Source organism: Acanthochromis polyacanthus, chromosome 20 (assembly GCF_021347895.1).
Source record: "Acanthochromis polyacanthus isolate Apoly-LR-REF ecotype Palm Island chromosome 20, KAUST_Apoly_ChrSc, whole genome shotgun sequence".
NCBI classification, from domain to species: domain Eukaryota; kingdom Metazoa; phylum Chordata; class Actinopteri; family Pomacentridae; genus Acanthochromis; species Acanthochromis polyacanthus.
Window position 1 is genome coordinate 19849205 of NC_067132.1, and position 13474 is coordinate 19862678.

The 13474-nt window shown below is 41.9% G+C and overlaps 1 protein-coding gene across 1 annotated transcript in view; it reads left to right on the forward strand.

Annotated features, from left to right (window-relative positions):
* map3k22 (mitogen-activated protein kinase kinase kinase 22) overlaps positions 1-13474 on the forward strand; it is a 48160-nt gene that overhangs the window by 11989 nt on the left and 22697 nt on the right. Inside the window, exons 2-5 of the mRNA XM_022216016.2 lie at positions 1646-1729; positions 2426-2473; positions 9800-9909; positions 11688-11725. Coding sequence (XP_022071708.2) covers positions 1711-1729; positions 2426-2473; positions 9800-9909; positions 11688-11725 — 215 coding nt within the window. The 5' untranslated portion in view covers positions 1646-1710. The remainder of the gene's footprint in view (positions 1-1645; positions 1730-2425; positions 2474-9799; positions 9910-11687; positions 11726-13474) is intronic.

The following is a 13474-nucleotide window of genomic DNA, read 5'->3' on the forward strand; positions in this document are numbered from 1 at the left end:
AACCTTTTCATTTTATACAACAATGAAGGAGCTTCTGCAAACTGGAACTGCATTCGTCATAAAGTCCTGAGTTCATTGTTTTTGACTCTAGTTATTATAAAGATACAACCTGAAAATGGGTGCACATTCTCTTTCTTTGAAAAAAAGCAAACATAGAAGTTATTGATTCTGTATAAATGAATAATATGTAAGTAGATTATGATGTAACATGAGCTTAAACTAAGCTTATTTTTATAATATTGCAATAATAACATTGTTGTGAATTCTCCGGGCCTGTAGTGAAAATGTGATATCTGCAGGGCTGAACGATATTCAGCAAAAGAAATAGAAAAAAGAAAAGCAAAGCAATTATTCTGACAGCTATTGTGATGTGGGTCACAATTTAAGAGGAAATTATGATTTTTTTCTAAATTCACGTCTTTCTTTTCCTCTACAATAATATATAATTAGTAAAAATGTGATTTTTTCCCCCACAGTCTGTACTAAACAAGCATGTTCTCTTATGTCTGGAAAATGTAACTGTAGCACCACACTGACTCATTGGGGTTGTATTTTTTGGCCAATTTTGCCTTTTTCAGAAAAATTGTAGCAATTCGAATATTGCATTTAATCATGTTGTTATACTGTCAATAATATTTCAATTAGGTGTTCACCCTTAACGTTGCCGTCTCTACTTGTTTAACCTTAATCACGTTTCTGAAGCCTTTCATGGCTTTTTTTTTAAACTGCAGGTGGGAACACAGCCGCTCATAAACCACCGCACTTATTTTAATATCACAACACACAGTAGCGCAGCTGTTTCTCTAGTTCCTCTTCCTCTTTTGCAAAGCCTGCATTCAAAGAACAAACAAATATTTCCCACAGTGTTTGTATGAGAACCATCTGCATGTACCCTATTACAGGATGTAGCCATCGTCTTTAAGAAGAGCCAACATTTCGGCGGCCTGCAGCATGAAATGATGGTTTCCTATATGTAAACAGTGTGCGATGGATTTTTGGGAAGGATTTTCTCCTCCATTCTGCACCAACTGTGATCCGTGGAACACAAAATGTCACAGGTAGAAGACTCTATTCTGGATCGCGCTATTACGGGAAGTGACAGCCGCTTTTCTGCTGCGGCTTAATGCACGAAGAAGGCGCCGGCTTTGTTTTGGAAATGCTCAATTTTGACCTGAGGCAGGTGGCGAGGCAAACGCCCACGCCTGCCTCACTGCTGCACCGTGGGATCTCAGGGGCATGTGGCTCCTCCGTCATCAAACGCCAAGGAATTCCCTCACCGATGCTGTCTGGTGGTTTTTCCGAGTGGCAATAAAGAGCCGTCGGGGCATACAGAGGATTGAGATTGATTGAGTTACCAGCATCAAATGCGCCTCTTTGGCTGTTGTGTTGTTATTTTTCTGCCAGCAGTTTTCAGAAAAAGGATATGTCAATCTCAAGAGAGCGGGTTAAATAAAGATTAAACAAATAACAGGAGCGGTGACACCGATGTGGAAAATAAGCGCTTTGTGTTAATACTACCACCTGCGTCCTGTTTTGTCAGTGTTTTTGTGCAATCACAGAAATATTATTATGCGCGCCAGGCCGAAGGAAAATGGCACGGTTCTTGGATGTTGACACCTTGTTGTTTTTGTTTTTTGGCTCTCAGGGTGAAGTCTTTGCTTGCCGAGAGAAGTTGAGCTCTGCGCTCGAGTTCAACAGGGCCACTTCCTGATGATGACAGTAAACATGGGTGAGTTGCATTTTGAAAGCAGTCTTGCCATACACTATGCATACACAAAGGTGCTCGCTCGCTGGGATACACACAAACATACACACCGCTCACACTTCCCCCGGCAGGAACAGAGCAGAAAAAAATAACACATGTGCGAGAGAGGATAAGTGGTGGTTCCAGATTGCTCGTTTTGTGCGCACATATTTGGTGTTTTTGCATTGTTTTTAAGTAAACATGCTGTTTCTCCTTATTTTTTTTAAAAGCTTTAATAAGACGTGGACTCTGTGACCACATTTCTCCCTCAAACATTCAAAGTTTTCACAATTCCAGTAATGCATATTCATTTATATCCACACTTTGTAGGTGTAAATATAAATAAACTATGTAGGAGTGACCCTGAAAAGACACATGCACTTGTATATCTATGCAACATTCAAGTCACACACACACACACACATTGTGTTCCTCCGTACAATACCAGTCAAACAATAGCTTCTCTCTGGTGGTGTATTTGCATGTGCACCGGACCTGGAGGCCTGGAGGAGCTGTTAGTCCCAGCGTGTTGCTAGATTTGTAAACAAAACTCAAAATACCAGATCAATATCTTTTGTTCATTCTTTCCGTACAAAGCCAAGTGCAATACATCACCAGTGGGTAGTTATTTCAGACCTGTTTCCACTGTAAATCAAAAGCATGTGGACTTTGTTTTCACAGATGACGGTCTCCAAAATGGACCCGGACAGCTGCACAGGAACTCACAAGGTAAATCCTGATTTGCAGAAATGAAACAGCAGCATTGATTTCCTTACACTTTCTTGCCAAAAGATAGATGAGCACCACTTCCATGTCTATGTGTCAGGTCAAGGTGCAGAGCCAAAGTCCTTATAATGAATTCTCACCATTTGGCAGTCATCATGGGAACATCCCATGTCAGTCATTTCAGGTTATCAGGATCAGGTTCCCATTTAAAATCATGGGAAGTGAGCTGAAACTACAGTGTTGATGATCACTGTTACATTAAAGCTATAGAATCACCAAATGTGATATGAACTGCTTGTAAATGTGCAGAATTTGTCCCAAAATAGAGCTAAAAAAAGCTCTTTTTTTCCTGCAGGTCAAACTTCTTCTAAAGCTCCTTTCATATATGCAAACCTTTTCAATAATCTGACAGTATCTGAATGTGTCTAAATGAACACTCTGCTCACTTTTACATAAAAGTTGTGTTGGCAATCTTACAACGCAGGACCAAGTAACATTTTCCTATCGCTTACAACCTGGCACAAGTCTGAGCTGCATGCTGTTACATTAACAGAAATACGTGCACAAGCGACAGTTCTTTGAGTTGTGTGGAGTGATTTAGAGAAGGCTTTTTCCACATTTCAGCAACAACACTCGTCCAAGAACATCACAGAGAGCAAAGTTTGTGTGCCAAAATCACAACACATCTTCCTCATTCACTTGACACGACAATCTCACTTCTATTCAGCCAAACGCGGAAACGTCCATTGTGGCAATAAAACTTTACTGTGATGAAAGCAAAGACTAACAGCTCAGATTAATGGTATTTTTTGACAAGACATTATCAGGAGCTGAAGTTTAGTTTGTTACCTTCAGCTGTTTGTAAGAGTCTTTCCTCGTAGTTTAGTACCTGCAGCATCAAACAGCAGCATGATCGATGGATAGAGTTTTCAGTCATAAATAAACCAGCGTTTTAGTTATTTACAAGCTTCTTTTTAGTCTAGATTTTTTCTTTTGTTTATTATTGCATTATTATTCAAGACACATCACTTGATGTGTTGTCAAATTTTGTGTAAATGGCAAATACTGCATGCATGCGTGGCTATATCACTGGAGGGTATGTTTGAAGTTGTGAAAAACATTAAAAGAAAAATGACTAATTTTTTATGACAGAATGTTGTCACTCTAACAGACTTATGAAGCTCTAATCTTATGTCTAAAAAGAGTTTATGTCTTAAGTGAGAAGCTGGTGCGAAACGGTGCACAGCCTAGCTTAGCATAAAGATTACAAACAGGGGAAAACTCCTAACATTAGCTTTGTTCAAAGTTAAAAAGCTGTAACTGTAACTTTTTGTTGAATTCAAATATGTGCAGGTTTGAGTAGAAAGTGCCAGTATGAAGAAACACCCCAGTAAAAAAAGAAGCTGCAGAGTTCTGCAGAGCTAGCATGCTAATAGCCACAATAGCTCCTTGCTACAGTTAGTCTTTATGCCATCGAACCTTTATCAACAGTCATTTTGCAAAGGCAGCTGTATAAACATACTAACAGAGCTATAAGTGAGCTTTAGAAGTATTAGTAGATGTTTTCTTGGACCTAAAAGAACCAGTCCAGCTCCCACTTTCTCCACTGTTTATGCTGCGCTAATTGCTTCCTGGCACTAGCGCCATATTTAACAGGAATGATATAAATAGCTCTCTCTTCAAAAAAGGGAATTAGCATGTTTGTCAAACCTACTTTTAAACGCTTTTGATAATCACAGAGCTATTTACATTTCCCTTCCAGTGGTGGCTGAGAGAAGGAATGTCGCAGCCTTCAGACATTGAATGGAAATATTGACAGCCATTCCCCAGTGACAGGACTTAAGGCATAGACCTTGTACAAACATTAATTGTGCAACTATTGTCGCACACCCACAGTGTGCCACATTACATCAGAGCCATTATTCTTAGTGAAAGATTAACTAAGGGCTTTAAACATTACACCCATTAGGTCTTTAATTAGCTGCAGCACAGTTTCGACTGAGCAAGGTGTGTTAGAGTCGTGAGGTTAGAGTGCGCTCGGGCTATTATTGCTGGCGTGCGTGCATTTACGTGTTGTGCGTCAGAGCTCGGACTGAACTGCTGCTGCAGAGTGAGGACACGTTTGGCTCCAGCTGCTAATCCTGCCGGATGCCTTTGCCATGATGTGTCTCTCTGCACCAGGAAATCCCCTCAATGTCTTCATTCAGGCAGCCTGCCTCACGCCACACACACACACTCAGTCGCTGCCTTGCTGGTTTTTACACTCTGTTGGCCTGCAAGTTGCAGCACCGGCCTCCTAAAATCAGTGCTTTTCTCCTCCTGGTGCAAAAAGTGTGCACCTTCGCAAGTCTTTTAGCTGCTCTGGTTTGAGCAGCAGTTACACAGGAACATCTCCTTTTATGTAAACTGTCTCGGACTTCGGTTCCTGCTTCATTTCACCCACTGCCACTTTCACACTTCCCAGCTTTAGCTTAAAAAAAGAAAAAGAAAAAGATGCCGAGTGATGATGCAATAGCCCAGCAATCAGCCTCCATTGTGTAATGTTGCTCACTCTGCCTGGCTTCCTGGAATTCCCCCCTTTTCTTATGCTAGTCACATTTTACCCCAGACACAATGAGAAGCTCAGGAAATGAGCTACAGGTATCCTAATCTATCAGAAAATTTAAAAAAAAATGAACCACTCCTGTTGACATAAGGTTGGTGACGTTTCTGCAGCCGATGTGCGAGGCCGCTCCTGGCAGTGATGCATGGTTAGTGGTGTGGGAGCTGGTTGCTGGTTGCTTTCCACTGTGCTGGTGGTTAGCCTTGGCTGCCCTCGGGCTGGCAGTGGAAGTGGACCAGGCCCGAGTGATGTAATAACTTCATTTACAGGCGACCATGACAGCCAGCTCACTCCACCACCACGCATTTCTCACACTCTCGCTGCCCCCTTCACCAGCCCACCCTCCCGCTGCTGTTATCCATCCATAGGATACCCAACAGACCTCAACCGCACACACACACACACACACACACACACATGGAGATACACATGCCGGCCTCTGTTTGTTTTGTATCCTTGACTGCGAGTGCACAGAGCAGTGTGGAGCTCTGAGCCTGTAGAGGCAGGACTGAAACAACTCATGTCACCAGAGACAGAGGCAGCGATAATGAGAAACGAGGAGAGTTATTTGCAATAGCTGGTGTTGAGTTTAAATGTAAGGCTGGGTTTTGCAGAATTAATCAACATCTCGATTGATGGGAGATTAATCAATATCAACGCTTTAGTTTTTATGCATGCTCTTCTCTGTTTTGCTAACAAAGATGTAACCCGTCTAGGATCTCGCTATAGGCTTCCTCCACTGTACTGAAACATTTTGTGTGTAGTTAACCGTTGTGTCATTCTGCGAGCCAAAATTAACCCGTTTAAAGTTTGAAAATGTGGGGGAAAAAAATTCACAGTGAAACTTCTGATGCCACATTTTCAACGTTTTGGGGAAATTGTTGAACATTTTTTGGTGGAAAAAAGAAATGTTAAAAGTTCACTCATTCACAAAGAAATCAACCAAAACCCTGCAAAATTTGCTGGATTTTGGTTGATTTTTTTGTGAATGTTCTTAAAGAAAATATTAGAAGTTTTACTGACATATATGTAGTCACTTTAGATATTTTTTGGCTTTTTTTGGAAGATTTTGAGTAAAATATTTACAAGAATTTTCTTGCCAAATGTGGGAGATCTTTTTAAAAATAAAACTTTTAAGAAATTATTGGAATTTTCTTCCTGAAGGTTTTGCAAATTTTCAGAAATTTGGGGAGTTTGTTACTGAATTTTTGATTTTTTTTTCAGACGAGGAAACAATGTTTTTTGGTGCCTGTACAGGAGAGTTAACTGATTGACTGGGACAGAAGCCCATCAAATTGCTTAGTAATGGAAACAGTCATCAGTTGCAGCCTTCCTCTGATGTAACAACACTAAACATGCCACACGCTTCTTCTTTTTTTTTCATCTCGTAAGAAGGTTGGCCATGGAAAAACGCTCTTTTCCCTGGTGTCCATCTTTGACTGATTCAATCAAAAATCCATTAATTTCCTGACGTGGAATAACATGGTTAGCCCAGCGCCGTATTCAGAACAGAGACGGTGATTCAGTTCCTTCCTGCCTGGAGAGGACAGGCCTGGTCGAGCAGTTAGTCATCCACCACTGCTGACGGCATAAATTATTACCAGCCGAGCCTCCTCTTCGAGCCCCAGCAGGGAGTTTACAGTATATAACTGCTTTTTGATTGTGGGAGGGAACATTGTGTAGTTCTGCGTATGGATTTATGTGGGTTGTTCATGTTTGTAGATCTTTTTTTTGGTTCATTTGTCTGGTAGGAAGACCCCAAAAAGTGACTCACCTTTTTCACAATTACTGTTTTGCAAATAAACACCCACACGTGTCATTTTCAAGCTGCTTCTACAGAAAGGAATGAACCAATTTGGCAAATTCTCAGCATGACAAGACATGCATGCTGGACGGTCTGTAGTTAAACTTAATTTGCAGTCGTTTTGCAGTATTCACATCATAAAGCGTCATCATTCATTTCCAGAATGTCAGTCCTCCCCTCGCTCTCGCTCTCTTTTCACTATTTGCACTGTGGGCTGAGATTTTGTGGGTGTAACTTCTCTTATCACTCTGCATTATTTAGTTTCTCTGTAAGCAGAGGGAGTGTGTCGTACGGCACAGAGCAGATATGTCATTTCTCACTTCGCTCCTGCTGCTATATTGGGAAAGTCAAACAAGACGCCCACCTCCGAGGTTTTCGCCGCTGATGTGGTTTGACCCTTAGCCAATGTGACCTAAAGAGAAGTTTACAGGCCACAGGTGAAAGTCAGCGGTTGCCAAGAGACTGAAAAAACATCTTTGAATAAAAAGGCTGTTAAAGGTCAAGCCTGGAGGAACTTTCAAGTAAAGCTGGATTTAAGAAGAAATGAGATATTCATCTACTTTAGAAAGTTGAATCCACACTTTAAACACATCTGTGGTTACTCCAGAGCACTCAGATATATTAATAAAACAGCCTTATGTTGTCTGATTATCCCACTATTGGATGCTGTTAAACAAAATCTCACTTTAGAGGGCCGGTTAGTTCAAATTATAAAGCTTGTTTCCAGCCTGAAACAGTGTAAAAGTAGGCAATTACATTTGTAGGTTTATTTTATGAACACCATGCTGAACTGCATCCAGATAAACAGATTCAGGCATAATTTATTCAGCTTGTTGAAATTTTCTCCAGAAAATGTTGAAAATCACAAGCCTCAGTGGAGACAAATTGGCCATGTTCTGTTACCTGTTACCTGTTATTTCATACTGCCAGTCTGATCCACCACAGTATTGTCAGGGTGACACCAGCCTGAATCACCGGATGTGGGATGCCGGTATAAGCCACTGCACATTTTAGGCTTTGTCCTTCCTTCCTTCTGCTCTCTATGTATTACTGTTGTCTTCACTACGGAAACAACAACCTCTGAGCAGCATCCCACACTGAAAATTTCAAGTATTGCCAAGGACGTGGATTGTGCAATGAAGCAGCCCTGCAAGTTTTTTGTTGTTTTTTTTTTTTTTTGCAGTGAATTATCCATTTTAATCGCTTCACTGCTTGCAAATTTTCCATCAAATCCGTTCCACCGTCTCTATTTTGAGGAAACACCAAAGCAGCGTCCTTGGTTTAAAGAAATACAAGCAAACCAGAGTGTTTTTGTCCTCTATAGTAGAACGATAGTAAGGCGCAGCCAGACCATTATGTCCTTCGGAATGGTCTGGCAAAGCGACACAAAGCAGATCAGGTATCAGAATGATTAAATGTTGACTCCCTCATTGTCATTAAGTCACTCCGTGCGTCTGTTACCAGTTGCATTCATTCGGTTGTCGTTGGAAGTTTTTGGTTCCACAGGGATCCTCATGTTACCTTCCAAACAAATGATCCCAATGAGTGAGGTATAAAGATTTGAATTTAGAAAAAAAATAGAACGCTGCTGTTAGATTCGGAGGTATTGTGAGAGGAAAAGCTCAGATTGGTGCATCTCTAACTGGATGTTCGCCCACGTGACCCCGGGCTGAACCCAGCGGACTGCCCTGCTGTCGGGGAACAGCTGGCCACAAGAGCCGTACAGTGAGAACAAGATCAAATGGCATCTCGGACCCCATCTGCTCCCCGTGTTACTACCAGATGAGCTATGCAACGGACAACCCCAGTGGTCCTCCACACACACACACACACACACACACCGACACAATATAAACACTGATTCATTAAAGAGATTCATTTGAAGAATGTGGTCGTTCCTGCAGGTGCTGTTTTGCGCTGCACACACCTGGCCTGGTTTCCCCCGTGAACAGCGCGTGTTTTCATAATGAATCCACCGCCGGCTCATCTGAGAGGCAGACCGGGGCCGAGGTCAACCACCTCTCCTTTATATTGTAATCACCACGCTCAGATAATTGGTTCTATTAAAGTCTCTTGATATGGTAATGTCTGACATGCTCATCTGCATGATTGGCCCTTTTACACTTGAGAGTGGCAGCGAGCGGAGAGAAGTGAGCAACAGAGGACTGACGAGATGCATTAATGAACTCTGCAGACCCGACACATTTCCCCTTAGAAGGTGTGAATTATGAATCCCAAACATATTTGACTCGCTCTTGTTTAGCCCGCAGCCGCTTTGATTCTAAATCAGTATTCGACGAAAAGGGAAAAGATCAGTCTTTGTCTGAATGTAGTGTCTCTGGTGATGTGAGATGAAATATTGAATGCTTAATAGCCAAGCTCCGGGCGACCACGTTGCCCTCTGTGGCAGGTGCTCATGGACTGGATACACATCTTGCATTATTAAACAGCTTTGCTCTTTGGCGCTTTTTGTATGCAGAACATAGAGTGTGATGAGCATTGTTAGGTCCATCCAGAGCCGGGAAGATTTGGGTCATGCAGAGAAAACATCTATTTTCTAGGTGTTGTCTCTTCTCACAGAGCACATGATGTTCTTATCAGGTTAGACAGAGAAAGCCCTGGATTCTTTCCACTAGTGGAACTTCACAGATGACATCAGAGCAGGAAGCTACAGACCAGGTGTTGCCTCATCACTCCGTCTGAGCCAACACAAACTCTCACACAAACCGCATGACGAGTGATCAAACCAAACCGGTATCTCCTTTTGAGGCTTTCATTACTCATCTGTGACATTTCCAAAGGTCCAAGAATGGTTGAAATGACACGGTTAAATGCTAGGTTGAGATCAGTTCCTTATCTATCTTTTGTAGCCTTAAAGAAGTGAGAGTGATTGCACATAACTGTTGTTGTGTTTTGTTTTCAGAGGACGAGGAGGCTCTGAACTCCATCATGAAGGATCTGGCAGCTTTGGGCCGCTGCTACACTCAGCAGAACAGCCACAAGCCCAAGAACAGAACTTTACTCTACAAACAGGTACACATGGCATGCGGATGTTTTGTTTTAACTCTGCTAAATCTGTCATCTATCTTCAGCAGGATTTAAAGTTGGCTGCAATAGGTTTGTTTTTCAGCCAAAGTATGTCAAAATTCAGGGCTTATGCTTGCATTGAAAACGTAAATGAGTATATTTTGATAAAACAATCACTGATTTGGACGTGCTAAGCAAATAAATAAACATCAAAGGATCTATTTCCACAAGTGTTTTTGAGAAGTTTCGGTGGACTTCTTGAAACTTTTTTTCCTCCCGTTCTAAAAACTCCCACAACCAGAATCGGCTGATATGATTTCAGTCTGACCGCAGCTGCTAAAGCAAACTATAAAACATTTACAGCCACCTTCCAAGCTGCGAGGGAGTTCCATACGAAAATTTCACTTCAGTTTAAAGCTGTCGTGCATCCTGCTCCATTGCAGTTTGTGTAACCACGCACAGTAGTATCACAGCAGCGCCTGTAACCTTAACTGTCATTCTGGGTTCGCACACAATACCTCAGCTCCACTTCCCGTTTGATTTTTTTTTTTTTTTCTGCTGGACTGACAGTTTGCAGGCTGCCAAAGTCAGGTGAAGGTTTTCATGGAGTGCTGAGGAGAAGCTTATTCGAGAATGTTACTGACGCTAATGTGACAGTGGGCTACCAATCCGATTCACAGAACTCCGCGCAGTAACAGTGACGCTTGGTGCTAAATTGGTGATTTCTATGCAGACAGATGCAATCGCAACATGTGATTCTCTTTGATTATGTTACTTGTCTGCTTCAAGTGGCACTAAAGTGTCATAAAATGATAAATAGCAAGTGTAAAGCTGCTATTTTTGATCATTTCCTATAAAAATCGAAATACATCCTTGTGAATCTTCACTTGCTTTTAAGAAATCTGTAATTTTCTTGACTGTTAGAAGATATTTAAAGGGATTCATTTGTTCTTGGAACTTGTTATTATTGATTATAAAAGAAAATTATATTTTGTATCCTTGTGCAGTGTAGTTTCCCATCCGTTTGGGTCTAAATGATTAAAATAAGCAACAGTTTTGTCTATAATAATGACAATAACGTTACTAGGAGACAGATAACATTATTTGGAAAACAACAAATTAATCAGTGGCCAAAAAAAGGTTTGCCGTCCAATAGAGCAGCACAGAAACTAAAGTGGCACATTTTGGATAGCTGATGTTTCTCCTTCACTGAGAAACTTCACTGTTTCTAGGATTTAAATCCTCTCAATCACCTTGTGCAGCTCTCAGAAGTCGTTTCCTCGTGCATTTGTTCCCTGTCTGTGGAATGATAATTGGCAAATCCTCTTAAAGCAGCAATGTTTATGATGGGACATAAACAAACAGTGAGGAGCAGAGAGAGTTTCCGCTCGCAGTGCTGCCTTTCCTCTGAGATTCGGGGTAAACCCCTACTTTTTACCCAATCTCCTGCGCTGATATGATGACACAAGTTTATCACCATGACCTCATGCAGACTTGCAGGCTCCTCCGGATTCCTGCTCCCTTTAGTAATAGCTATGAATAGAACTCACAGATTGTGTCATGCCATCCTCACAGTCAGGTTGAAAGATAATGCTGCCTTTGTGTTGCACAGCAAAAATCCGTATCATAAAACACGTATCGTTATAATGCCGTTTGTCACTTAAATTCATTGTCCAGCTTATCGCTGTCATTTATTCGGCAGCCCAAATCCCACATGTGAGCATGAATCATTTTAACTTTCCACTTCCATAACTCCCCTCTGTTGTCATTTTTCCTCTCAACAGGATTTAAGAGTCAAGCTGGAGCATGAGAGAGAAAAACGGTATGTTGGAAGCTCCGTGTTGTTGTTTCTACTCCTCTGTCCAAGCCTTAACTCTTTACTTCGGATCTTTTTTGTTATGCTTTGCCATGCCTGGGATTTTGTGTCTAGAGGAGGAAATCGCAGTTACATGCCAGAGTCGCATAAAGAGAGGGAAAATTCCTACTTTGACATTTAGCCGAGGCCTTGTTGTTTGAAGCTCGGACGTCGGACCGATTTGAAAGGGGGAAAAAAAACAGACAGAGGGCCAGAGAAAAGGAGGCCAGACCAAGTGTTTCAGCTCAGTGTCCAGTCTCCCAGACACACCCCGAATTAATACTTCATCTTGTGTGTTTTCTTGTGCTTTCCTACACATCCTTCACCCAGGAGACGTCTGCACTCCCTCACAGCTTGTGAGTTAGTCAAGAGACCAAACATGCTTACACAAAGTCTGTCTCCTCACAGCCTTGCGAGCATTTTTCTCACTCAGGTGCCTTAAAGTTTGTTTATCACACTGGAACACAAGTGTAAATAACAGATCTTCTCAATGCAAGACACTTTATTTGGCCTTGTGCTTCATGTTATCCACAGCTCTGTTGGTCCATGTATGGATGCTCTGTGAGTCTGCCTTTTAGCATTGCATCCTGGGAGAAGCTCACAGGCAGACTTTGTCACTAAGAAATCCTCAAACAACTCCTTGCAGAAGGGGGGACATGTTGTGTTTTGTTATAGTGGAGAAACACGGGAGGGAAACTGACCAGAACCTACAAGAATAATTGCCTCGATTCATCAGAATATAGACCCGGCGAACAGGCGTTGGTTCAGTGATGCTGTGATTAGAAAGCCACAGGCTCACAGCAGCGAGTAAAAGAAGGAAAAGCAGCAGCAGAAGACGGTTTCACACTGGGCCTCTCCACTTTTTCTCAGCCCTAATTGGCTACTGCTGAGGAAGAGACAAGTGTTTCATGTTCCTGTCTCTCTGTGTTTCTGCCTCGGTCTTCTTCTTCGTCTTCTCCCTCCTCGGGAGCCCCCCTCACACCACACCGCTCTGCTCAGAAAAGACAGACAACCGCTCACTTTGGAAGACACCATTCATAGATTTGAAAGGCGACGCTTTTTATTATGCATTTTTCATCCACTGCGTCATTTCTCACTCTCTCGTTTTTCCTCGGTCTTCTCCTGTCATGTTGCTAGTTAGCTCCTCTCCGTGTTGTGCATGCCTGAGCTCTGACTGCTTCCACTTAGATTTATGGCCTGTTTTGGAAGTAGAGTTTATGAGCATCGGCCGGGGTTAAATATTTATTTAAAGCTGCTGCAATCAATATCTCTTATCTTAACAGTTGATCAGGTATGTGAACAGGGTCACACAAGCGACACATACACAAAGAATCATCACCGATATGCGTTTCCCAACAAAGCGGGGTTTTTTTTTCCAGCTCATTGTTTTGCTTTTCTAATCTGCCACTTCACATTTTTGGCTCCCTCTCACCACTTACATTATTTGGCGGCGGTTTTCGGCATGCAAAAAAGCTGTGATGATCTTATTGTGTGCTTCATGAACTGTCCAGAACAGCTGAATGGCAAATTTAGCAACTAGCTCATGAATATAATGGCAGTAAAAGACGCAGATATTTACCTCAGGAGGTGCTGTAGAACAAAAAGTGAGCTGAAAAGTGAATGCATTCTACATTTACATTCATGGGGTGGCTATTAACATGCGTCCAAATGAATATCTGCCCCCTTTTTTAAAACGTCAGTGTTGTTTTTCAGCGT